At 47.3% G+C, this 26,922-nt stretch overlaps 2 protein-coding genes and 2 pseudogenes across 2 annotated transcripts; 2 read left to right on the top strand and 2 right to left on the bottom strand.

Annotated features, from left to right (window-relative positions):
- Positions 1-2,213: 2,213 nt before the first annotated feature.
- Positions 2,214-3,146, bottom strand: LOC136479689 (uncharacterized). The gene is made up of 2 exons (XM_066477465.1): positions 2,670-3,146; positions 2,214-2,234 (listed from the first exon to the last, which is right to left on the bottom strand). Exons 1-2 carry the CDS (start codon positions 3,144-3,146, stop codon positions 2,214-2,216), a joined length of 498 nt encoding a protein of 165 aa, XP_066333562.1.
- A 1,958-nt stretch (positions 3,147-5,104) lies between these two features.
- On the top strand, positions 5,105-16,861 carry LOC136483667 (alpha-L-arabinofuranosidase 1-like; annotated as a pseudogene).
- Positions 16,862-17,593: 732 nt separating this feature from the next.
- Positions 17,594-23,572, top strand: LOC136483663 (probable serine/threonine-protein kinase At1g54610; annotated as a pseudogene).
- A 462-nt stretch (positions 23,573-24,034) lies between these two features.
- On the bottom strand, positions 24,035-25,430 carry LOC136481782 (glucuronoxylan 4-O-methyltransferase 2-like). Its single transcript, XM_066479077.1, has one exon. The coding sequence runs from the start codon at positions 25,336-25,338 to the stop codon at positions 24,343-24,345; it is 996 nt and encodes a 331-aa protein (XP_066335174.1). The 5' UTR covers positions 25,339-25,430; the 3' UTR covers positions 24,035-24,342.
- Between the last annotated feature and the right edge of the window lie 1,492 nt (positions 25,431-26,922).

Raw genomic sequence — 26,922 nt, 5'->3', positions numbered from 1 at the left:
GGCGTGCTCAACAGTACCATGATCAACATGTCTAGCCTTAACGTTGTCCTTTGACTTTTCCTTTATGTCCATGAGTGTTGCCCAGAGTGCCTCGGCGACATTCTTTTCTGTGTGCATTACATCGATGTTGTGTGGAAGAAGGTCCTTGAAGTAGGGGAGCCTAGTCAAGCCCGATATATGAGTCCACATGTGTTCGGTACCATATCCAATAAAACCACCCTTGACTTCATCAATTTGGAGAGCCTCTATCTCGGCAAGGACCTCGGCACCGCCCATAATCTGAGGAATGGGGTCGGTGACTTCAACACCTTTCGTGAAGTGCTTGATGTCTCTTCTGAATTCATGGTTGTCAGGCAGGAATTGACGATATTTGTCGAACGAAGAATACTTGCCACCCTTGTTCAGCCAGGTGAACATCACAGCTGCCTTGCATGTTGGGCAAGGGAACTTCCCGTGAACACACCACGCGCTGAATATGCCATACGCCAGGAAGTCATGCATTGAATACTGGTACCACACATGCATTGTGAAGTTCTTTGTAGCTCGGTCGTATGTCAGTACCCCCTTTTCCCAAGCATCTTGCAATTCATCCCACACTGGCTGCATGAACACACCCATATTGTTGCCCGGGTGTCCAGGTATTATCAGCGACAAGAACACGTTCCTGGGTTCAAAAATGACGCCAGGGGGAAGATTGAGGGGGGTCACGAAAACGGGCCAACAAGTGTACGGGGCCGCCATCATTCCAAACGGATTGAACCCATCTGTTGCCAGCGCTACACGTATATTCCGAGACTCCATAGCTTTGCCAGGATGCATGTCATCGAAGTGCTTCCATGCGTCACCATCCGATGGGTGTATCATCTTGTTAGGACTGTATCTTTTGCCATTTTTGTGCCATGTCATTTGTTTCGCGGACTCCTCTGTCATGTATAGCCGTTGGATCCTCGGTAGGAAAGGAAGGTACCGTAGGACCTTCTCGGGGATCTTAGACTGTTTCTTCTTGCCATCACTACCGTCTACCTCCACAAACCTAGAGGCTTTGCACTTTGGACAGTGTGTTGCTTTCTCGTGGTCTCCCCTAAATTGGACGCACCCGTTCGGACAAGCATGGATCGGCTCATACGGCATCTTAAGTGCACGAAGGAGTCTCTGTGACTCGTACGTGTTCTTCGGCAGGATGTGACCCTCCGGAAGCAGTTTGCCCAAAACTGTCAACATGGCATCGAAGCCGTCTCGACTCAGGCTCAATTGCGACTTCAACGCTATTAGGCGTGAAATGGCATCCAGTTGCGAAACCATTGTCTTCTCGTGAAGGGGCTTCTGTGCCGAATCCAGCATGGCTAAGAACGCCTTTGCGGTTTCCTCTGGATCCTCCTCCTCGTCCAATCCTTCAACGAACCGTGCATCGTGAAAGTCTGCCATCATGTCTGCCATCCCGGCATCTCCATCATACTCCTCGAGGCGTGGTCTCACCACCTCCTCTCTAATACGATCACCTTCACCATGGTAGATCCAGCGGGTATAGTTTGCAACGAATCCGTGCTTGTAAAGATCTCTCACCATCTGACTCTTTCGTTTTCTTTTCGTGTTCTTACATTTGCTGCAGGGACACGGCATCCGACTCGACCCTTTAGCAGCCCTACCAAATGCATGCTCCAGGAAACGACCGGTCCCCCTAACCCATTCATGGCTCTTACTTGCGTAGCCCGTGTACATCCACTCACGGTTATCCATCCTCTGTCATACACATATGTAAGCAAGTAATAAAACCAGCAATTGCATCTACACGGCGTTCCTACCATCTAATAGGTGAAGGATAGGTCCTAATCCCACCCGAGGATGCGTAGATAAGGTTAGCTTCCATGCTCCGCTCCTATCCGAGACGGAATTTCGGCAGCACCTCCCCGCTGTTCTCCCGATACACGTCCTGCAAAGGAGAGTGTGTATCCGGAGAACAACGGGGAGGTGCTGCCGAAACTCTGACTCGGACGGGAGCAGAACATGGAAGCTAACCCATCTACGCATCCATGGGCTGTCCAAAAAATGTGGACAATCTGAAAGAGATACGGTGGGAACCATATCTCTTTCGGACGGGAGACGCCTAACTGGGTGACGAGATCTACGACCAAGGTACGGGTACAGGGGTTATACCTAGGGTGGCGGTGCTGTGGTGAGGCGACGCTGTGCAGGCAGACCGGCACGGCGCGGGGCTACTCCGGATCCGCTCTTCTCTGCAAAACAAGAAAATACTGTCATTTCCAAAAAAAAAATCGGCAGAACCTCCCCTGCACGGTGAGGTTCCCAAAAACTGCAAAAAATCATCGGCACGATGGCCGGCAACCACACAAACATCCACAAGTACACATTTAACACCACAAGCATACATCACAACCATATACTTTAATTATGAAGCCATAAAACCTCCTCCACCTCCAACTCTACATCCACCTCCATCACCACTACCACCACAACCCCACCACCACTTCCACCTCCACAAACACCTCCATTTACTCCACCACAACCACACCACCACCTCCACCACCATCACCACCACAACACAACACAACACAACACAACACAACACAACACAACACAACACACGGCTACACTACTACGAGAAAGGAAAAAGGAGAAAAGAGAGTGTACCTAGGACGGCGTGGACGGACTGGTGGGCCGCCGAGCGAGGTGTGGTCGACGACATGCGAGGATGGCTGGGCGTCGGGGATGGGTTGGTTGGCGGCACTTCCTCCTCCTCCTCCTTTTCCTCCTCCTCCTCTCCTTCTCCTTCTCCTTCTCCTTCTTCCCCCTCTTCCTTCCTCCTTCCTCTCCTTCCTCCTCTTCTTCGACCGGCCAGGGTCAGGGCCGGGGGCGGCGGCGCGGCGGGGCCGGACCGGGGTGGCGACGCGACGGCGCGGCGGCGCCGGGACGGGGCCGAGGCGGCGCGCCGGGGCAGGTGTGGCGGCGCGGCGCGGCGGGGGCAGGGTCGGGCGGCGCGGCGTCGGGACAGGGCCGGGCGGCGGGCGCGGCCGAGGCGCGGTGTGGCGGCGGTGTGGCGGGGCCGGACCGGGGCGGCGCCGGGACGGGGCCGAGGGCGGCACGCCGGGGCAGGGCCGGGGCGAGGCGGAGTACTGGTTTGTGAACATCGTACGTGCAACGTGCTCGAAACTTTTTCAAATTTTTACCACAGCATACGCATACGATATCATGACATCTCGACAAGTTTCACGATTTTCGGAATTCGTTTGTATTTTTTAGAATTAAAAAACCACCCGCACGAAAGATGGTGGCGTTGCCCCGTGCGCACGTTGATCGAAATTTTGGGTCAGTTCATGGATTTGGCCTAACTTTACACTCAAAAACAAGAATATCATTTTTTGAATCATTCAAATCGAATATTCGATGCACCCGCAGTTCAAACCTACATTTTCCGGAAAAATTCAACAAATCGAAATAAAGTGAAAAATATAGCAAAATATACTAAAAATGTGCCAAATTTGAACATGTTGATCATGGTACTGTAGGAATGCTTCACAAAAAAACTGGCGGCCAAAACCAAAAAAAATATTTTTTGCCGAGTGCTAGGGCTGGCACTCGGCAAAGAGGTCGTTTGCCGAGTGCCGGCCACATGGCACTCGGCAAAATCCAGCCGGCCTGGTGGCCCCAGAGCCTACCACGTGGCAGCTCTTTGCCGAGTGCCGAACGGCAGGCACTCGGCAAAGGTGACGGCCATGGATGCCGTTTGCCCCCTGGCACTCTTTGCCGAGTGCCCATGTTTGCCGAGAGCCCGGCACTCGGCAAAGAAATTCTTTGCCGAGTGCCTGAGTTTTACGAGAGTCAGGCAGGCAAAGCGTCCTTTGCCCAGTTTCCTGTAGTGCGTGAGCTTTATGAAGATGAAACTTATTTATATTGTTTTCAACACGTAGGAATATTGAAAATTAGTACACAAAACTTCCTTTGAAACTGACCTTAAGAAGATCGAGAGCGAGGACTCCTAAAAGGTACGGTGGTCCTCATGAGTCAGTGACAACCAGGAGTGATATACAGCGACACACGCTAGAATACTTCAACATAGATCACACAGTTGAGTGCAGCATGCTTGCATGCGAAGGCAAGAAACATTGCTTGCTGAAGCAAGGCACACATGCACGTACGTCGTCATCTGTAGTGGCCATCCTGCTGTATCCATCGAGCGGCAGTATGCACCGAGTCTGGGGTATCCACCCATTTTTTTTCCAGGATGATAGGTTGAGTTTTACCCCTTATCGAAGAGAATGAAATTGCAGTTTTACCCTTAACCAAATATATTTATTAAATAATAAAAATCCAAATCTAGCACCAACTATTTTAGTACCATGCTTACCTTTTTGAAGTTCTGAGTATTTTCACATTTGATGGCTTTTTTTCATTTGAAACGTTTATGGGACTAAATATATGTCTTATTTTTCTGATTTTTATATTTATTTTTTTGTAAATTTTTCTAACAAATAGACACATCATATACCAAAGCTACAGTTCTCGATGAGATGTAAAACTTCATTGTTGAAAACTTTTCATTCAAGATCATTTGGTGGCCAAATATTCATTCAATACTTGGTCACAACAAGTGGTATGTGGCATGGTGGTAGAAAGGGCTTGCCCAATACAAGGGGTCATGAGTTTGAATTTTAAGAAACACACGTATTTATATTTTGTGTGAAAAATTGTATGACTAATTAGGACTGATTTTCAATTTCGAGAAATGGAAAAATATTTCTATGGGCAGACCACGTTACCGACTGCTACCTGAAAACTGTTTCTGTTGTATGAAAGTATTTTCTTTTCCCAAACATCATTTGCACTTGACTAAATAGTCAGTGGTGTGAACGTGTCCACACGACTTATTCAGTAATTCTCTGCATGGCTTCTTCACACTCCACGGCTAGCTTGCTGTGAAACTGTGAAGTGTGATCATTCACGTAAATGCAAGAGATGACTGCGACATGAATCACCTATTTATAGCTTGCTGCGATAGTTGATGTTGTGTTGCCTCATGGTAAGGAGCTTATAAAAAGACCCCCATCTCTCCTGGCCTAGCTACTTGCTCTGTGTTGTTGAAGTCCTACTTGGTTGTTCAGGCAAGTTTGAGGTGCCATGTCTCACTCAGTACTTAGCTTGTAGTACTACTTTAATTGCAATCTTCCACCCAACTCAGCTGATATCTCTTAGCAGCTTCAGTTCTTCCCATATTTATTCAATAGACGTACTGACAGAAATAGACTTCGCAGGTTGAAGCACATGGGTTCCAAGGAAGGACTCCCCCGTACCGTCGTCCACTTCTTGCTCCTAATTGTCTGCATAGCCAGCAAATGTCTAGCAGCATCAGGTCTGAATTCAACGCAGATGGTAACCCTCAAAGTCGATGCCTCACCAAAGCTTGCTCGAAAGATCCCTGATACATTCCTTGGGGTGTTTTTTGAGGTGATGCTGTTTCTTGCTATACACCAAGTTTTATTGCTTATAATCGGATCAATCCAAGTATACATGATCCCTAGCTGTGTTCTTGGCTTCTTGCAATAACTAGCCAGGTTATACTGCAGGAGATGGGCCACGGAGGATGTCAAGGGCGTCGAACCCTCGACGCGCAGGGCCTCGGCTGCGAAGCTCGTAGCCTTCGGCCGTCTTCTCCGGTGAGGTTATGCCCCTCTACCGCAGGCTTGAGATTAGATGGAAGATAAGATAACAATCTTGCTTAATTTCTTCAAGTCCGGTTACAATAATATATAGCCTTGCGGCTGCCAACAAAAGGAAAACAAACTCCTAATCTTAAGGTAACAAATAGATGCTAATAATAATAAGGGAACTAATCCTGATAACTTTCCAACTGAGGCCTCCTAGCCACGACGTGCCTGATCGGCCTCGCTGGGCGCGTTCCGCGCCTGGGACGCGCGCTCGGCCGCCCTGCGTATGTCGTGGGCGCGCCTGCGCCGGGCGTACACCCGCCCGCACATGACATCTCTCCCCGCCTCGAAGTCCAGCTCGTCCTCGAGCTGAAACGAAGGAAACCGAGTGCGGAAATCGTCGAGGTCTTCCCAGGAGGCTGCAGCGGGGTCGTGACCCTCCCATTCGACGAGGACTTGGCGAACTCCACGAGCCAGGCGGCCCTGTGTCACCCGCGATGGCGCAGGCACGACGGCACCGTTGGAGAGGGGCGGCAACGCCGGTGGAGCAGGTGGCGGCGACCCCACAAACTTCTTGAGGACGCCCACGTGGAACACATCGTGGAGACGGGCATCCGGGGGTAGCTCCAGGCGCACGGCCGCCTCATTGATGACCTCGGTGACCTTATACGGGCCAACGAAGCGCGGCTTCAGCTTGCCACGCACCGCACGGGGCATGGACACAGCAGCACGCTGCCGGAGACGCAGCAGCGCCCAGTCCCCAACGGTGAAGATGACGCGACGATGATGCTGATCGTAGACGCGCTTCTGGACCGCCTGGGCCTGCTCCAGACGGACACGAATGTCGTCCAGGAAGGCGGCCCTCTCCTCCATCTCTTGAGCGACGGCCGCGACCCGAGCTTCGCCCTGCTCGTAGGACCGAATGGTCGGCGGGTCCCGGCCGTAAACCACACGGAATGGGGTCTCATGCAGGGATGACTGAAAGGCGGTGTTGTAGGTGTACTCCGCCCACGGCAGCCACCGGATCCACTGGCGGGGGCGATCGCCGGTGAAACATCGCAGGTACATGACGATGACCCGATTGGCGGCCTCCGTCTGGCCGTCCGTCTGTGGGTGGAAGGCTGAGGACATGTAGAGCTTTGTCCCGGTGAGCCGCATGAGCTCCTGCCAGAACGCCGATGTGAAGACTGGGTCGCGGTCCGACGTGATGGACTGCGGCACCCCGTGGAGGCGGACGATGTCGGCGAAGAAGGCGTTGGCGACGGACTCAGCAGTGTAGGGATGTGCCAAAGGAATAAAATGGCAGTACTTGCTGAAGCGATCCACCACGGAGAGGATGACCGTCTTGCCCTGGACCTTGGGAAGCGCCTCGATGAAGTCGATGCCAAGGTCGGCCCAGACCGCTGATGGCACCGGCAGCGGCTGCAGCAGGCCGGCCGGCTGCAGGTGGTCAGCCTTGTACTGCTGGCAGGTGACGCAGGCCTTGACGAATTCCTGCACCAAAGCACGCATGTTGGGAAAATGAAAGTCGCGTCGGAGCCGATGGAGGGTGCGGTGGATCCCCTCGTGACCGTCATTGTGGACGGCGGCCACAATCTCCTGCAGCAGCGGCGACGCCGGCGGGATGTACAGGCGCCCGGCGTGGGCGACCATGCCATCCACCAGCGCCCACGGCGCAGAACGGGCGGCCGACCGCAGCTCGGCGTGCATGGCGACCAAGGCCGGATCCGTGGCCTGGGCGTGACGGAGGCGGTCGACGAAGTCAAAGCGAGGAGCGGAGATGGCCATCAGCGACCCGTCCTCCTGATCGCGCCGCGAGAGAGCGTCGGCGACGACGTTGGTGGCGCCCGACCGGTACTCCACCGAGAAATCGAACCCGAGGAGCTTGCCGACCCAATGATGCTGTGGGATCGTAGCGAGGCGCTGGTCGAGGAGGTACTTGAGGCTGTAGTGATCTATCTTGACTATGAAGCGCCGCCCCCAAAGGTACGGCCGCCAGTGCCGGACCGCCTGGACCAGCCCGATCAGTTCGCGCTCGTACGCGGCGAGCGAGGAGTGGCGGGGCGCCACCGGCCGGCTGAAGAACACGACGGGGTGGCCCTCCTGGACCAGCACGGCGCCGAACCCGGACGTAGAGGCATCGCACTCGACGATGAAGAGCTTGTCGAAGTCGGGCATGGCGAGCACGGGCGCCGTCGTCACAGCGGCCTTGAGAGCCGCGAACGCCGCTGCAGTGGAGTCGTCCCACGAGAAGCCTTCCTTCTTGAGCAGGCCCGTCAGCGGTGCCGCAATCGTCCCATAATTGTGGACGAACTTGCGGTAGTATCCGGCGAGGCCGAGGAAGCCGCGCACCGCTCGGGGGGAGCGAGGAGTGGGCCAGTCGACGATCGCCTGGACCTTCGCCGGGTCCATGTCCACCCTAGCCGCCGAGATGATGTGGCCTAGGTAGGCAACGCTGGGCGCCCTGAAGGAGCACTTGGACCGCTTGACGAACAACTGGTGGCGGCGGAGTGTATCGAGGACGGTCCGGAGGTGTCGCAGATGGTCCGCCCACGTCGTGCTGTAAATCAAAATATCGTCAAAAAATACCAGAACGAAGCGGCGGAGGAACGGCCGGAGCACATCATTCATCAGGGCTTGAAAGGTCGCCGGGGCGTTGCACAGGCCGAACGCCATGACCAGGAACTCGTACAAGCCGTCATGGGTGCGGAACGCCGTCTTGTGGATGTCCTCTGGGCGCATGCGGACTTGGTGATAGCCCGAGCGCAGGTCCAGCTTGGTGAAGAACTGAGCCCCGTGGAGCTCGTCGAGGAGCTCGTCGACCACCGGGATGGGAAAGGCATCCTTGACTGTCCGCGCGTTCAGCGCCCTGTAGTCGACGCAGAAACGCCACGACCCGTCCGGTTTCTTGACGAGGAGGATGGGCGACGAGAACGGGGAGTCGCTCCGGCGGACGATGCCCTGCTCCATCATGGCGGCGCACTGGCGTTCCAGTTCATCCTTGTGGGCCGTCGGGTACCGGTAGGGTCGGACGGCCACCGGCTGCGCGTCCGGCTTGAGCATGATGCGATGGTCGTGCGCGCGCACAGGGGGCAGACCGGTCGGGTCGGCGAAGACCCCCCCGTACGCGAGCAGCAGCGCCTCGAGGAGGGAGTCGGTGTCGAGTGTCGCGCGCAGTGCCGGAGACGACGGTGGGGCGACGCTGGTCCAGGAGAAGGTGCGGCCACGGCGCTGAAACGACAGGCGCTGGCGGCTGAGGTCCCAGACGACGGCCCCGAGCGCGCCGAGCCAGTGTGTGCCGAGGACGATGTCGTACCCTGCCAACGGCATGACGAAGAGGTCGGCCGAGAACGACTCGCCGTCGACGAGCAGGGGCGCGGCGCGGAGGACGCCCTCGCACGCGACGCGCTCCCCGTTGGCGACCAGCGCCGTAAGGCGGGGGCGCTGGTGGAGGGGCAGGCCAGAGCGCCTCGCTGCGTCTTCCGCGATGTAGTTGTGCGTGCTGCCCGAGTCAAGGAGAGCCACGAGCCTCAGGGGCCCCAGGCCCACCGTGATCTGCATGGTGCCCGCCATCGGCACCCCGGCCAGCGCCTGCAGGGAGAAACAGGGTGCCTCGGCGTTGTCCACGACGGCGGCGTCCTCGCCCTCGGCCTCCAGTTCGACCCCTTCGACGAAGAAGATGCGCCTGCAGAAGCGGTTATGGCCACGGGTGTACCTCTCATTGCAGTTGAAGCACAAACCGAGGCGACGGCGGTCGGCCATCTCCTCCTGCGTAAGACAGCGCTGGGAGCCCTCGGGTCGGCCCGGCTGCGCAGCCGCCGACGGTGCAGGGAGAGCCAGGAGGGGCGGCGGGCCCAGCAGGACGGCTCTGGCCGCGGCCGGTGGAGGCGGTGGTGGCCCGCGCGCGCCTGCTCTCGGGGGAGGAAGCGCCGGTCAGTCCAGCTCCATCAACTCGACCTGGCGGGCGAGGCTGATAGCGGCGACGAGGGTGTCCGGATGGTGGATGCGGACGGCGTTGCTGAGCGGAGGCCCGAGGCCGCCGGTGAAGAGTTGGACTCGCTGCGCCTCGTCGAGCCGGCCAGCGCGAGGGATCAGGGCCTGGAACTGGTTGGCATACTCCTCCACGGCGCCGGAGCGGCGGCACTGCGCCAACTCGAACATGGGGGCCGAGCGCAGGGGGGGGGGACCGAAGCGCAGGTCCAGGAGATCCTTGAAATTCCCCCAGGACGGCGTGCCTTCGTCCTCCTGCAGCTGGATGAACCATAGCTGTGCGGCGTCGTCCAAGTGGTAGGCCGCCATGCGCACGCGCTCCTCCGGCATGGTGCGATGTTGCCGGAAGTACGCCTCGCACTTGTGGAGGAACGGCATGGGGTCGGACGTGCCATCATAGTGGGGAAAATCCCACTTCTTGTGCTTCGGATGGAACTCGAGATCGCGCTGATTGTCGGCGCGACGGTTGTCGGTGCTCTCAGCCGTGGGCGCCTTTTCCTTGAGTGAGGCGACATCGGCCTCCAGGGTGGAGATCTTGGCGGACACCTTCTTCATCTCGTTGAAGAGATCGGTCAGGGTAGGCTCGGCCATGGGCGGCGACTGACTGGGCGCGGTGGGTGGGTTGTGGGTGGGCGGCGGCTGGTTGCGGGAGGGTGCTGGCGCGGCGGACTGTGAACGCGAAGAGGATGAGCGGCTGACCACTGATACCAGGCTGTCAAGGGCGTCAAACCCTCGACGCGCAGGGCCTCGGCTGCGAAGCTCGTAGCCTTCGGCCGTCTTCTCCGGTGAGGTTATGCCCCTCTACCGCAGGCTTGAGATTAGATGGAAGATAAGATAACAATCTTGCTTAATTTCTTCAAGTCCGGTTACAATAATATATAGCCTTGCGGCTGCCAACAAAAGGAAAACAAACTCCTAATCTTAAGGTAACAAATAGATGCTAATAATAATAAGGGAACTAATCCTGATAACTTTCCAACTGAGGCCTCCTAGCCACGACGTGCCTGATCGGCCTCGCTGGGCGCGTTCCGCGCCTGGGACGCACGCTCGGCCGCCCTGCGTATGTCGCGGGCGCGCCTGCGCCGGGCGTACACCCGCCCGCACATGACAGAGGAGCTGGTGGAATATGGGCAGAACTTGTTAGTAACAGAGGTAATTTAGCTATATATCAATGATTGAAGCAGAACTGTCAGATCAATCATGTATATTTGGGCTTCAGAAGTCCATTGTACAGCTATGCTCAGAATTTGAGGTTTACCATAACCAGCTTCTGGATTTATTGCTTCAGGTTTCGAAGCAGGAGGCCCCAATACTCCCTCAAACATTGACCCCTGGCTCATCGTTGGCGACGACTCCTCCATTTTTGTAGAGACTGATCGTTCGTCATGTTTCAGTCGAAACATAGTTGCTTTAAGGATGGAGGTCCTCTGCAATGACTGCCCATCTGGTGGTGTTGGCATTTACAACCCAGGATTCTGGGGCATGGTAGTGTTTTCCCCTAAAAACACCTCAGTGCTCTAATGTTTTATTTGGTTTTCTCACGAATATTCAGTATATTTTGATTTTCTGTTCCATACTTTTTTTGTTATCATCAATAATGCTAACGTTTGTACTTCCAGAACATAGAAGATGGGAAGGCATACAATCTAGTTATGTACGTTAAGTCGCCAAAAACTACATGCTTGACAGTTTCACTAACAAGCTCTGATGGATTGCAAAGTCTGGCTTCAGTTAACATAATGTTCGTATCTTTTTCTCATGTTTGGACCAAAAGAGGATCTTTGATTTCACGCTCTCTTAAAATATTGGTTATGCAGAGTTGCAGGGAAGTCGAAGTGGATAAAGGTGGAGAAGAAATTGGTTGCTGAAGGAACTAACAGAACCTCAAGGCTTCAAATAACATCTAAGAAGAAAGGAGTTGTGTGGTTTGACCAAGTATCACTCATGCCCGCAGACACATACAAGGTCTATTATGTTTTTGTTGGATCTTAATACTGTAACTCTGAAAAAACATAAACCAGACAAAATAGGAAGTGTAAATTTTTAATAATAACACATATAGATGAATATTGTACTAATTAAACCTGTAAATATGATGCAGTGGCCAACTAGTTCTGCCTGGCACAAGAAAAATATGGTCCCCTGTAACACAAAAGGGATTTGCTTCATGCTCTATTCAGTACTACTAATAATTCAGTCATGTGCCATTAAATCTTGGACCAGAGTGACCTTGGTGTGTTCAATATATATGTTAGGACTTACTTTCGGAAAACAAACATATGTTAGGACTTGCTTCATCTTCATAGCAACAAATTCTGTTTTCTTCCTATTTATCTGAGTATTTAACAGCCAATTTCTCTACATGTACAGGGGCACGGTTTTCGTAACGGACTCGTATCCATGCTTTTGGATTTAAAACCACGATTCTTAAGATTTCCTGGTATGCTTGTTTTTTTATAGGATTCTTGATGACTGGACATGTGTGATGTATTGTTATATGCTCAGATGTCTTTGAAACAATTTACACATTGCATGCAAATATTGTAGGGGGGTTGCTTTGTGGAAGGTGGTTGGCTAAGAAATGCATTCAGGTGGAGACAATCCATTGGTCCGTGGGAAGAGAGGCCAGGGCACTTCGGAGACTGTTGGCAGTACTGGACCGATGATGGTCTTGGATATTTTGAATTTCTTCAGGTACAATATTGCACTGTTTCAACTTTCAACCTCTCTTTTTTTCTCACATCATCACCTAATTATTACATTTGAAATCCATACAAAAGCTTTCTGAGGACATAGGTGCTGCCCCAATCTGGGTATTCAACAATGGTAATGCTTTTTAGGTTTGTCAGATCATAGACACCATTACTCTTTTAAGCTGATGCAAAGTTCAATCTTAAACTCAGGAATCAGCTACAACGATGAAGTTAATACTGCTACTATTACCCCCTTTGTGAAGGTATGGCTCAAGCTCGCTAGTTCTTTGTTGAGCATAGTAAACTTTTAAGGACCAGTCTGCATGAATGATGCCAAAATTCTTCCCATCTTAATTGTTACTGAAATATATGTCGTGGTGGCTTGTTCCTTCACTCTCATGTTTGTATTTACCAAGCTTCTACACGATTTAGTACCTAGCTTCAGTATTTTGGAACTGTTTATCTTTGCACAGGATATATTGGACAGCCTAGAATATGCTAGGGGCAGTGCAAATTCAACATGGGGCTCTGTTAGAGCTAAAATGGGGCACCCTAAACCACATTTCCAGTCAAGTATGTTGCAATTGGAAATGAAGATTGTGAGAGAAAGTTTTACAAAGGTAAATTGATGGAGTACTTTTTTATTGCATCTATTTTAAAATATAAGTTGAATTACAGAGAAGGTAACATAGTTGGGTGATGCTATCAATACAAAAGCAATTAACAAACAATTGATCAACCAACTTCTCTCTATGCTATAAATCTAATTATTTTGATTGGGCTTAACCGCTCTGTGAATTTTTCAGCTCCACTCCACAAACTCCATAGTGTAGCAACCAACTCCATGTGTAGCAGCTAGGGTTAGGCGAGGTGGCGGCTAGGGTTCCAGGACTAGGGGTGCTCATATCACACGAAGAAAAGAATGGTAAAGAGAGGAGGGTGCAAGACTGCAGGATAGAACATGAAGCGATACGGGGAAGACTTGTGTAAGGCGTTGTGGTGGTGGGTAATTACCCGGTACCACGTAGCACCATGACAAGATTTGAAACTAATGTTTTTGGAGTAGCATTGAGGAACTAAAAAATGTGGATTTAACCTCTAGATTCACTTTTTTCATGAAGTTAGAGTTCGTGGAGCTGGGGTCTTCAGCTTAGATATGTGGGAGCGGAGTTGAAATTCCGTGGACCTATTCCTGATAGGCCCTTATTCTGCAAGACTAGAAACATAAGAAAATGGTTTTGTTATATTTCATAAAAGAGTCTACTATTTTTTATGCTGCCAGTGCTTACCAATTGTACTCCATCCGTGCTCAAAAGTGAAGTCGTTTTGGATAAGGCTTGGGTCAAACACTAGGAATATAAATCATGAATAACTTCTAAGTTGTTGAGTTTGGATATGTGAAAACCATATGAATAGAGTTGTCTTGAAAAATACTTTCATAAAAATATACATATATCACTTTTTGATAGATATTTTTATAAAAATAAGAAGTCAAATTTATACTTTGGAGACCGTGTCATTGTCCAAAACAATTTTATTTTTTAGTATGGAGGGAGTACTTATTAAATTATTATAATATATTCAAATACCAAAATTTAATTTAAATCATTGTTATTTCCTCAAATTAGCATATACTCCCTTCATCATCAAACTAAAGGAATTGAAGCATTCTAAATTTGTTTCAAATTACAAGGTATTCTAGGTGAATTAAATCCCAAAAGTCTAAATCGCATGCTTACCGGTCATTAGTGTCTACCATCAGGTTTAAAATATGATAAACACTCTATAGTCAAGGGAGGGTTACATGTGTTATTTGCGTTAGCCCATAATCTGTTCTAGAATTTTTAGGGTACAATATATTTGATGACAGATGGAGTAGTAAATGTCACTTCTCTCGCTTCCTTTATCTATGTTTTCTATCTAAAACATTTGCAAGCTAGCTTTAGGGCCTCTTTAGATCTGTCCTCTAAACTTTAGAGCTAAAATCTTCAAATAAGTGCTCTAAAATTAGTTCTCAACTTTAGCTCACCTCATATTAGAGCTTTAGATCTCAAAAGTGAGCTAAAGTGCTCTATAGTTTTTAGAGCTCTATAGGAGGATGGGATCCAAACAGGCCTTAGTCATAGTAATATATGGTTGTGTCCTTGAAAATATAAATTTAAAAGTTGTAAAAACAGAAAAAAAAAATAATAGGCACAAGTGCAATGTAAATATTAGAATGACAAATTGTGAAGTCTTGAGGTGGTTTTCCCAAGGCAAAGCTAATAAATGTCAACCTTAATACCATTGGTGTAGATTCGACCAAGGTCACTCCTTACAAGGTTGGTCATAGAGTCAATATTTTGGTTAACATTCCCATGTTTCAACGACAGTTCCTAGTACCTGTCCTACCTTCTATATGGGGGGGGGGGGGGGGGGGGGGGGGGGGGGGGGGGGGAGTGGAAAAAAAACTGATCGTAACTCCCAATGGTAGTGCACAAATTCAAAATAAATCATGTAGTTTTGCAGACGAATCGTACTTCTAGTTACAAGATATTCTCTACTGCTATTGGACAGGTAATTACCTCAAGTTTTACAATGCAATAAGAGAGGCCTATCCAGACATTCAGTTGATTTCGAACTGTGATGGCTCATCTGTACCACTTGATCATCCTGCTGATATATATGACTTCCATGTAAATTTCTTTCTGCCCTATCTTTTTCTCTTATTTCCCAGTATATATTATGTGATTGATCATTATTCATCGTCAAGGTCAACTTGCTTTCTCTTAGATTCCAACCATACCTCTGTTTAGGTCTATGCCGACGCCAAGACTCTATTTTCCATGAAGAACACATTTGACAAGTCAACCCGCAGTGGACCCAAGGTAAATCCCAAATTTAGTGCCTTCCAATCCACTTCATTTTTGGGAGCAATTGAGATGAAATAGTGCTCCCTTTGTGACTACATATGACGATCTTAAGTTAATTGATCAACTTGTTTGGGTTACTAAAAGAATTTTCATCCATCACATTTAGATAAATTGGGGACTACATATTGGGATGCAAGCGGGTTGATCCGCAAACTCACATATAGGCTTAATATATTGCGGGTTGCTGTTTGCACTCCTAACTACGTATGTCTTAAGTAGTGATTAGATTACTGCAATGTTTAATGTTACTTTCATGTCTACAAACAACTAAAATTTGGTTTATTTTGATCTTATTAAGAAGTGATTGCTGTGATGTTTGATGTTACTCATGTCTGGAAACAACTAGAAACTTGGTTTATTTTTATTTTCTTGCTTATTTGCGAAACCCATATCATATTCATGGGTAGATTGTAAATATTTTCCTAAACATGATATTGGTGCAGGCTTTTGTCAGCGAGTATGCAGTTTGGAAAACTGACGCAGGTAGAGGAACTCTTCTTGCTTCATTAGCAGAAGCTGCTTTCCTTACTGGACTGGAGAAGAACAGGTGGCATATCTCTCTCTTCAAACATGCTACAGTATTTAACAAGATTTTTATATGTGGGTTACTCGGTGACCACACCTGAATCTTGTTGTATCTGGTCATATATTTCCCTGACCTGATGGAATTAGACCCGTTCTTGTTCCAGTGACAAATCATTTTTTATTGTGAGGATAAGATGATCTTTTTTGGGTTCTTTGCCTTGCCAATGTGTTTTATCCTTGGCAGTGATGCTGTTGAGATGGCTTGTCATGCTCCACTATTCGTAAATGACGATATTGAGAAAAAGTTAGTATTAATGGCTTTATGCTTTCATTGTTGTTTCCTTTTGTTCTTGTTGATCTGGCATTCAGTAATTGTGTTTGAAAAAAAAAAAAAAAAAAAAAACAGGTGGAACCCAGACGTCATTGTCTTCAACACCTGGCATCATTACGGGACTCCTAGTTTCTGGATGCAGAAGATTTTCCGCGAGTCTAGTGGTGCTATGGTTCATCCAACCACAATCAGTTCCGGCAGCTCTGCAAATTCTCTAGCAGCGTCTGCAATTACCTGGAAGGATTCAGAGAATCGTTCGTTCCTAAGAGTAAAGGCAAGTAAAATTTCTTGCTTTCATCCTAACCTATATCTGCAGGATTCGGACTTGTACTAATTCCGAAAGCTCTTGTGCACTGCAGATTGTAAACTTCGAATCTGATGCTGCTAGAGTCACAATCTCCACAACTGGACTTGAATCTAGCATTGATGTGCTGCGATCGACCGCCACTGTTCTCACATCAACCAATGTGATGGATGAAAATTCTTTCAGTAATCCAAACAAGGTGACCTACAATTTTGGCTTATCCATAAAATTACCTATTAGAGACTGGTTCGCTGTTGGTTTTGGTCTCCTTGCCCTGCTCACTGTATCCAGATCCCTCTGTTATACAATTGTGCAGGTCGTGCCTGTCAAGAGCCAGCTATTCGAAGCAGGAGCGCAGATGCAAAGTCACGCTGGCTCCTCACTCATTCACATCCTTCGATCTTGCTCTCTCTCCGTCCAAATTTGTCACGTTGGCTGATGTCTGAGCAGTGATACCCAAATGTCAGTAATTGAGGAGATGTCAGTATAGTGCTAAAGAATTGTGTACTGTTAAAAATGACACTGCAATTCATGTTTTTATCTATTTGAAGATGCCATTAGAATTCCTACTTTTCATTGTTCAAACTAGGTACCACAAGGCAGTGTATAATTTTAGGAAAAAGATTGGAACTGGGTTTTCCTAATTTTAGGAGGCCATTTCTATGAATTTACAAAGATTAGATCAGATATCAAGATTTTTAATTGCATATTTTCATTAAAAAAAATTGGATATTTAAAAAAAAACTCTACAATTAATTTTCTTTTTGATAAAGTCTAATTAGTTTCTTCAACTTTCAATTTAGTTAGATTTAGCTCCCTCATTACTACGTGGTGCCATTTAGATTGGCCAACTGTCAACTGTCCAAGGAGCAAATTCAAATGGTTTCAAAAGTTGGAGTAGGTAAAAAACCGGTTTTTGTAGTCATGAGGACAAATCAGACCTTGACAAAAGTTGTGGAGGTCAAATGAAGATTTTCCAAAAAAAAAAAACGTTTTCCAGCCTTTCCGTGTTTGGCCGGCCCACTCATAGCTCATTTTATTTGCCATGTTGGGCCGTTCATCGTGCCTAACGTTGTGGCTCAGCACGGCCCGGTGTTCGTCCGGTGCCAGCTCGGCCCTTTTTGGCCTCGTGGCGTGCCCTGAGCCCGTGACAGCCGCACTTGGGCCGCAACAAAAAGCTAAGCGTCGCCACCGCCTGCAGCCCACCACCGGAGGTCACTCAGGGAAGACGAGCTGTCGCCGGAGGCCGGAGCTCCCCGGAGGACCTGGAAGATGATCTGCTGCAGCTTGGATTACCGTCCCCGTCAAGTGGCCTATCGCACCCGCGACATCGAATGGCTGCACTGCCGCCTGCCGGTGAAGAAGATCATCGCCGCCGTCGCGGATTAGTGACGGCCATAGCAGAGGGTATTCATCCATGGAGGCTTGTCCTTAAAGAAGCGCCATGGAGCTCGTAACCTCAAGGTCCGACGCCGATGCTGTGGAGGTCAGGGCTTGGGTAATGTAGTTTCCCCCGTTCTTTTTCCAATGTCTTCCCCCTCCTAGAATGCTTGATGATAGTTTGGTTGACTTATTATTAATATATATCTATAAAAGGAACAGAGAAAACCAGAAATAGCGATGCAATCTAAATTTAGCCCTCGAGAAATCCTCACCTCCTCTCATTTTTTCCCTGCTTGCTCCAAGTGTTGTGCGGATAATTTATTTTCCCTCTTTTTTTAGATTGTGATTTATTTTCCCTCTTGAAATTATCTGTACTTTTCTTTGTTAGACTAGAAAAGGGAGAAAAGCTAAAGAAATCTTGAAACAAGAAAGCATATCATGGAGCAGTTAACTCTGATCCAACTTCTGTTTTGCATATTACTTTTCCCACCTTTCTCTCCTCCATTTGACGATTAGAATGGAGAAAGGGGAAGGTGGGGAACATTGTTCAATTTTTGCTGCCAATATATTTTCTTGAAAGGAGAAGAAGAGCAAGGAATCAAGTTCTGAGGTAAATCCTAATTGTCTTGTTAGGAAATTGCAGTTTTCTGTTATCGCTATTAGCCCATTTCCCTTCCTTGCCTCTTTAGCTTGGGATTCCAGTCTAATGCTTATGGATATCGATTGGTCCTGTTTTGGGTTTTCTACACCTCGTGTTACATGTTTTTGGCTGCAGTGGAGAACTTCAATTGTATTGATCATGGTGAAGAAAATTATTTTCCCCTTTATGTAGCCCCAATGATGCCTTTGAGTAAATATAGGGAATCACAGGAATTGTCTGTTCCAGACACAGGCCCTAGAAGGTGATATTTTTTTCTTCATCATTGCCTGAATTCCTAAGAATCTTTTTCTGAATTCTGGGTTGTGGAGATAGAACTGTACAATTTGTGGGTGGCAGATAGACATCAGTCATTGTTAACATTCAATCTATACATCTAAATTTTAGTCAGTTCTCTGAATGACAATTTAATGTATGATTGGAGTTTCTTGTAATTAGGTTTCCCCCCTCTGAAATTCCAAGGAAATACCAGTCTGGACTCCATAGAATTGCATAAAGACCTCATTAATAGTTACTAGTTTGGAACTTTGAATAAGAATTTCATCAAGGCTATTGTTGGACCAAGAGTGCCTGGCTTCATGCACTAATTTTTGTGGTAATGAAGATATTCGCCAAGAATCAGCTGCAAAGGTTAATACACATCCGATGCATTCAGTCAAGTGGAAGGGCATAAACGTGCTTCTAAGTCACCTTTGTCCTAAGTGTTCTAAAAAACATGATGGCACAACTTCAGGAAGCGAAACCACTGGATGCACATGTTGGCAATGGTTCTTCACACCATCTACTAGTAATGATTCTGCAACTGTAGCAACTGCCAATGGTGGAAATACTGAAGTGCTCACTTCTCAGCCAGAAGAAAATGGTTTTGCTCCTAGTTACAAGTTGGACAATGCAGAGACGTCAGTTTCAGCTGTTGGCCACCATAGGAAACCAAGCATGCACCATAGACTGAAAATATGGATCAGCAGTGGGCATAATGGCATAATAGGAAAATATGGGAATAAGTTGGAATTGGGTGTCCCCCATGTAGCTAGGCCATTATCAGATGAACATGCGAAACCTGGATGGCCAGATTGGCTCATAAATGTGGCACCAGAGGCAGTACAAGGTTGGTACCCTCGGCGACCAGATTCATTTGAGAAATTAGACAAGGTAAATTGTTAATATGGTGATACAAGTTGCTTAATCTGGTACTAGTTTTCAATGTTATTACTTCTTGGAGCTAACCTTTTCTGTTGTCCTTTTATTTTAACTATTTAACTTCTTTCCAATTGCAGGTTGGACAAGGAACTTATAGCAGTGTCTACAAAGCCCGAGACCTTAAAACTGGCAAGTTTGTCGCACTCAAAAAGGTGCGTTTTGTCAATGTGGAGCCTGAGAGCGTGCGCTTTATGGCTAGAGAGATTCTTATTCTACGGAAACTCAATCATCCAAACATCATCAAGTTGCAAGGGATCATAACATCTTCTGTTTCACAAAGCCTGTATCTTGTATTTGAGTACATGGAACATGATCTTGTTGGTCTTGCTGCGACTCCAGGCCTTAAGTTTACTGAGCCACAGGTGATTGTCATACTATCCTGGTTCATTTGTAAAGGTGACATGAACTTAAATATTTTCACACGAATCCAGGTCAAATGTTTATTTCAGCAATTACTCAGTGGCCTTGATCATTGCCACAGCAATGGAGTCCTGCATCGGGACCTAAAGAGTTCCAACCTCTTGATTGATAATGATGGTGTTCTGAAGATTGCGGACTTTGGTCTAGCAACCTCATTTGATCCTGACAATCAGCAACCACTGACTAGCCGTGTTGCAACATTGTGGTACAGACCACCTGAACTTCTTCTCGGTGCTACCAAGTATGGCCCTTCTGTGGATTTGTGGAGTACAGGGTGCATTTTTGCAGAACTGCTTGCTGGCAGGCCAATCTTGCCTGGAAGAACTGAGGTACAGGCAACTGTCACAATTTTTATGATACAGGATAGGCTATACCAGTATCTTAGTTTACACAATTTTACCTTATGCTCGTTTAGTCTGTATTGTGATTTCGTCAAACAATGTTATGGTAGGTGGAGCAACTTCACAAAATTTTCAAGCTCTGTGGATCACCTTCTGGTGACTATTGGAGTAAACTGGAAGTACCACAGACTGGGATGTTCAAGCCCAGCTGCCAGTATAGTGGGTGCATTGCTGAGACATTTAAAGATTTTCCACAATCAGCTCTAGTTCTTCTAGATAACTTGCTTGCACTACAACCAGATGCTCGTGGAACAGCTGCTGAGGCTCTCCGAAGTGATGTAAGTTCTAAACACCTTTTACTCGTCACTGTTGACCTTTTTGTTGGTTTGGAATATGACATGCAACAGCTTCTGAAGTCTTGTTTGTTATTTCAGTAGTTCAAATTTAATGATACGAAAGCACTTAAAGTTATGGCCTTAATTGCAGTAGAGCAACAAATAGGGCTCTAAAGGACACTAGTATTTGGACAGTTATCCTCCTACCACCAATGAGGCTCAGTTGACAATTTCAAACCAGATGCTACCTTCCCCAGTAAAAAATATATTTCCCTTTCTATATATGCCTAACTGTAGTGAAAGTTGGATAGTTTTCGTGAGTTTTTAATGACTACTGCTGAAATAAGAAACTCTATTTCTGCATCAATTAGGAACTAGTTCAAAGTATGAAGATAAATCATATTTTTCTCGAACACGCAGGAGAGCTGCGTATCGTTATATTAAGAAGAAAAAAAGGGTAAAAAAACCCTTACTATGAATGAAATTAGTCAATACCTTTCCCCTAAAAGATTAATTAATGCTAACTAGTGTGCCTGGTCACTGAGCTGAAATTGCCCTGTGCTTGACTACCAGTCGAAACATGTTATCATGTGAAGTGCAAGTACTTGGGTCGCTTCCAGGGGAAATTTACAGTGGTTTCTTTCTGTGATTTTCTATCTAGTTCAGAGGTAGTTTCTCAAAACCTAGTCTGGGTCCATACAAATTGATCAGCTGTCTGATATTCAAAGACATCCTTTTGGAGATTTTTGTACTGTGGCACCTAATGCATGGATCCAAAATCTGTAGTTTTTCAGGAAAAAACCACTTGCTTGCAGCCCCTCAAGCCTACCAAAGTATCCCCCAAGTAAAGAGTATGATGCTAGACTTCGAAGGGAAGAAGCAATGAGGTACCATTTTTCCTAATATTTTCTTATTGGCTTCAGGGTGTGCGAGGTTGCAATCAAGAAGAATTATTGGTTATGTTGATGTATTGTCTTCTTGTCTCAACAGGAAAAGAAAGGCAGCTGAGAGTGTAAGTGGATTTCGATCTGTCGAAACAGATGGAAATCATTTCGCAAGCGAGAAAACAAAGGTTGCTATGATTAGACCTGAATCTGCTGATGCAAGGAATGAAGTACTTGGTTCTCAGAACAGCAACCTGGGCTCGAAGGGCCCAGTTGTGGTAAGTAGAGTACTTCTTAAATACTGATTTTACATACTGTTGTACTCAACGAAAGAATTGTGGTTGGTACCATCATATTTTCCACTTACTATTTCTCAAAGTATTTTGTTCTGCTCTGTTGACACGGATATACAATTTCTTTTTTTGTAATTCTTGGGATTGGTTAGTTCCAGATTCAATGGATACAGAGGTTTTATGTTCTGCAATGATGTGAATCCTATGCTACCGATTGCGGATTGCGCTTGTTTATGTAATATTTTGCAATTGTTGTATAAGCTGAGATGCATAGAGTTTGCGTGGACATTGCACATATTGACTTATTTTTCTATTGGAGCAAGTTTGCTGCTTTGACATTTTTTTCCTCTTGAACAGGGCAGGAGAACTTTTGACATTACATCAGAGTATTTTTGGTGTTTTTCTTTGTCTACCATTAACAACTTGTTTGCTATACTTCTATCTGATCAGAGGTACGAGGGCAAAAGCAGAATATATCAGCATTCAGGTTCAATGATTACAGCAAAAGGAAACATGGAGCGGATGCTCAAGGAGCATGAAAAGAATATCCAAGAAGCAGTGCGCAAAGCGCGCCTCAACAAGAGCAGAGAGTTGTGAAGCAGGTTGCTGAGGATAAACTGTTGACCATACTGTCATTTCCATGTTTTGACTCATGCTGCCCTAAGACCAGATCAAAAGATTAAGTCGCTTTTGCGTTGATTCAATCCTAGAATTTTGGGAGATCAACCACCTTAGCTGGATTGGCATGGAGTTCAACTGCAGGTTGTGCCCAGCAGCTTCTGAACATCACCCACTTATTGTTGTGCCCTCTGCTGCAGCGTCTTTCTTCTTCCCTGAAGCTTCGAAGCACATATCAGTGGTAGCCTGGTAGGAGAGGCCGATGGCCAATGGTGTGCTGTTCTCAGCTAGGCTTACACCCCCCAAGGCCCCAAGCACATGATCCTCTAGATCATTTGAAAAATTGGCACAGAAAGGCCTTCGACAGCCGCTATTCTGCTGTACAGACAGATTCGTAGCAACTTATATCTCTGGGTTCCCAAGGATCCTGGTGCAGCAGTCATATATTAATGCGTAGAGGTCTAGAGGAGAGAGAAGAGAAGTGGGCTATAAACTTACAATCAGCTTATGCACAAGAATCAAGAAGTTCTGTGAGACAGACAAGTGGGACAAGTGGGCTATAAGTGGGCTGATAGATTGGTTGTAATTTTCCATACAGCCAGCAGCCGGCTGTATCATTAGCGTTGCTCTTATATCTCTGGATTCCCAAGGATCCTAGTACAGCAGTCATATATTAATGTAATAAGTTATTATGCCTCTCACAGGGTAAGTGCTCCCTTTACCACACTCCAGGTGTTTGTAAATTGGTCCGGTTTTCTGACCTTGCAATATGAACAGCGTGTTCATTATTCAAGCAATTGTCCATGATTTTGGGCTCCACAAGAAGCAAAACTTGGAACTACCATTTCGGCTGCAAAATTGAGCTTCCATTTCCCACAAATCTTTTCATTTTTGAAAATACTATGAATCAAACCCTGATCTGGTAACAAATCAAATGAAGAAGCAATGGTTTCAAGTTCCGTGTTCTACAAAATGTTGAGAAGTCATTATTGTGAGATCACAAGACATTTTCTACAGCATTTCTCCAATGAAACCTAAACAAAAGATGTCCGTATATCTGACTTTACTAATTGTTTCATTATGTCAGACAGTTTCTTCCCTTGGAAGTTATGTTCTTTTTCAATCGTTAGTTACAACATCCAAGTTGCGGGTGTGATCCTGTTGTATATATTTATGTGTATTCTCGATTTGTGGGTGCAGAAGGAACAAAATATAAATCTGACTGTTGTAGTAAGAGAAAAAGTAAATTGGAAAAAATGAGCTAACGGGTTGATGCTTGTTGTAGATGTCAAATGTGGTGCTTATACGGTGAAAATGATTTCTTGTGAAAATTTGTTCTTGGCCTGTTCAAATAGGCAGAGTCACCTCTATCACCAATTCCACCTCTTTTCATAATATTTGCCACAAATCCTTTCATTTCACGTAAATACTCTGAATCGAAACACTGAAATGATGACGACTCCATAGAGTTCAGAAAGAAAAAAGCGTCTACACAAATGACGAAATAAAGCTCAGTAGGCTTTTATGGAATGTTCATTTCGTCATCCTGGAGTTCATATATAACTCCAGATCCCATTCCCGCCAAGGATTATACACAGACACCGACAAAAAAAGCAAAACAAAAAAAACACGAAATCACACACACACCAATCACAGCGTCAAATGCTGTTTCGCCAGAACAGAAAAAAAATTCTGAACTTCAGATTAAATTTATGAATGCTTATTCGATCTAACTCCTGTAACAGTAGCATATATTAATTAGGAGTATATCATTATTAGCATATTAATGACTATCTCAAGGGCAAAATGGCATGGCGTCCTTGTCCCTGTGGCTCGGAATGGAGAAGTGCCGGAGCCTGCCAGCTTCCTCCTTGAGGTACGCCTCGCAAAGGAACGCCCTGGTGAAGCTCTCCTCGGCCGTGCCATCCACGCCGTGGACCAGCACGTCCGTCTCTCCCGTCCCCGGGCGCCGCGCCCTCGCCGCCACCGCGGCCGTGTATATCGCGCCCGGCACCGGCGCGTCCACCATGATCACGTCCCACTCCGCCTCGTAGAACGCTGCCGGCAGCCCGCGCGGCGCCAGCGCGCACGGCGACTTCTCCAGGTGGTCCGGGTCGAGAGGTTTCGTCGGGGAGGCAACGGCGCAGTCGGAGGAGTTGCGGAGGGCCAGGAGGTCTTCGTCGGACAGCGTCGTCATGGTGGCTTCTTGTTGGAAGGCGACGGGGTGGGCCTGGAGGTCGATGCCGGCCGGGTGCGCGGCGCGGGCGGAGGCGATCCGGTCGGCGTCCGCCTCGAGGAAGAGCGTGCGGCCGCCGTGGTTGAGCGCCGCCCAGAGCGCGCTGTCGGGTCCCAGCCCGAACACCAGGAGGCCGCACGGTGCGCGCCGCGCAAGCACGCGCGCGGCCGCGCCGGCCTCGGCCTCCGTCTGGCGCGGCGTCTCGTTCGACGTCGCGTACTGGACCAGCGCCTCCGCGACGGATGCCGGCACCTTGGCGCACTCTTGGTGGTGCTGCTCCTGCTGGTCATCAGCGTGGTGGGCGACGACGGCCGCGGGCGGCGTGGAGGCAGCGACAGGGGCAGCGGTGGTGGTGGCGGCGCCGGCGCCTGCTCTGGCGCCGCGCGACGCGGCGGAGTGGAGGGTGCGGAGGGTGAAGAGGAGGAGGAAAGCGGAGGTGGCGGCGGCAGCGAGCAGGACGACGCGGCGCGGGGTGACAGTGTGCTTGAGCTTGGCCTTGGCGGAGATGAGGTGGGTCTTGAGCTTGGCCTTCCGCGCGTGCATGGGGCTCGTCATCGTGCTCAGGAGCACACTGCACACTCCCTACTCTGAGCGAGAGGATGTGTTTTGCTTTTTTTAGCCTTTTTGGCCTTTCGAGTGCCAACAGTTGTGCGTTGGGACGGCAATACTTTGGTTTAGACTTGCATTGGTTGATGCTTCAAGATTCAGCAAAACGTCGTAACATCAGCAGCTGGTCTGTGAGGTGTGTGATGAGGACTAGGCGCCTAATGTTTGGTGCGGCCGCGTGGGTTAGTTAGATCTTCACCTGGAAATACAAGCAGCAGCTCCCCCAAGATATACCATCTCATGTATCCTTAAAATGCTCATAGAAGATGATCTTCTATCGCTAGTACACAGAACGGTTACTTTTTTTTTCGACACTACTTCAGCGGTACTTTTTAGCGAAGGAATATTATTTTTTTCTAGTAGGAAATCAGCATCAGCATCAGCATCAGCCAAATTTCAGCAAAACGAACATGGCCGGCGCTTTTGCTGGCTGCTAGTGTAAAATCAGCAAACTTCAAAAAAAAAAATTACCAGCCGCCAGTGTGAAATCAGCAAACTTTATTAATGCTATCTAAAAACCACCACTATAAATATTTACACTCATAATTTTCTTAAGAAAACCGCATTGTAAATGATTTCTCAGATTGTAGATCAGGCTCAAAAAATAGCAAAAAAAGTTATATTTTCGCAAGAGACACAACATATGCGGTTCCTAGGATTGAACTCAACACCTCAAACCTCACGTCATACACCCATTAGTATTCACTCCAACATATTTTGAAATGGATATTTGAAGCCTTAAACGGATTAATAAAAAGACTACAAAGTTGTAGATCTCGTTGAGATCTACAACTTGCTTTTGATCATTTTCTCATTTGAGGTCATTTAAGAAATTCAAAAAAAATATTAATCTTAAAGCACAATTTTCGAGCTAAATGAAAAGGTTATCAACTACAAAGTTGTACATCTTTTCGAATGCTAATTTTTTTTCAGACCATTTTTTTTCATTCGAGATCATTTTAAAAAGTCAAAAAAATATATTTATAATGATGCTAGGTTAAGGAAACTGTCATTACTGGTGGTAGACTAAAAAAACAGTCAGTAAAAATAAATCTACAGTTTGGTGTTGTGCACTTGGAAACTATTCTTTTTTAGTTTGGCTTCGTTTTCTATTTGAAACAAGAGTGTTTTATTCATAACGTATAATATAACTAGAAATAAAATATAATAAGTCTAGAAGATTGAAAAAAAAAGACTATATAACTAATCTGAACTTTGATGTTGGTCTACTTAACTCACGGACCAACAAATTCAGGTATTCAATCTGATCTATCCAAAACCATTTACTAAGCCATAAATGGTTTTCATTGGAGGTTTCGATGCTGAGCATCTATAGGCCCCACATGTCAACGCCACTGCAACACGGGTCCACCTGTTAGCTACCATATCCTTCAACCTTCTATCATCCTCTTCAACGTATCCCTCTACGTGACCGGCCGTCGCACGCTCTCGTCAACAAGGTCACACGAGGTCAAGTGCCACGGTCACCACATGGACCACGTGGAACAGTGTAATTAATTAGGATTTTCGTGT

Source organism: Miscanthus floridulus, chromosome 9 (assembly GCF_019320115.1).
Source record: "Miscanthus floridulus cultivar M001 chromosome 9, ASM1932011v1, whole genome shotgun sequence".
Taxonomy (NCBI): domain Eukaryota; kingdom Viridiplantae; phylum Streptophyta; class Magnoliopsida; order Poales; family Poaceae; genus Miscanthus; species Miscanthus floridulus.
The sequence above is the reverse complement of the archived record's forward strand: the minus strand, read 5'-3'. Positions and strand labels throughout refer to the sequence as shown.

Excerpts from the sequence above, each read along its gene's own strand:
- LOC136479689 (XM_066477465.1), bottom strand. The coding sequence starts at position 3,146 with ATGTTCACAAACCAGTACTCCGCCTCGCCCCGGCCCTGCCCCGGCGTG. Across the intron at positions 2,235-2,669 it reads CCTCGCTCGGCGGCCCACCA|AGAAGAGCGGATCCGGAGTA; the intron begins GTCCGTCCACGC and ends CTTGTTTTGCAG.
- LOC136481782 (XM_066479077.1), bottom strand. The coding sequence starts at position 25,338 with ATGACGAGCCCCATGCACGCGCGGAAGGCCAAGCTCAAGACCCACCTC.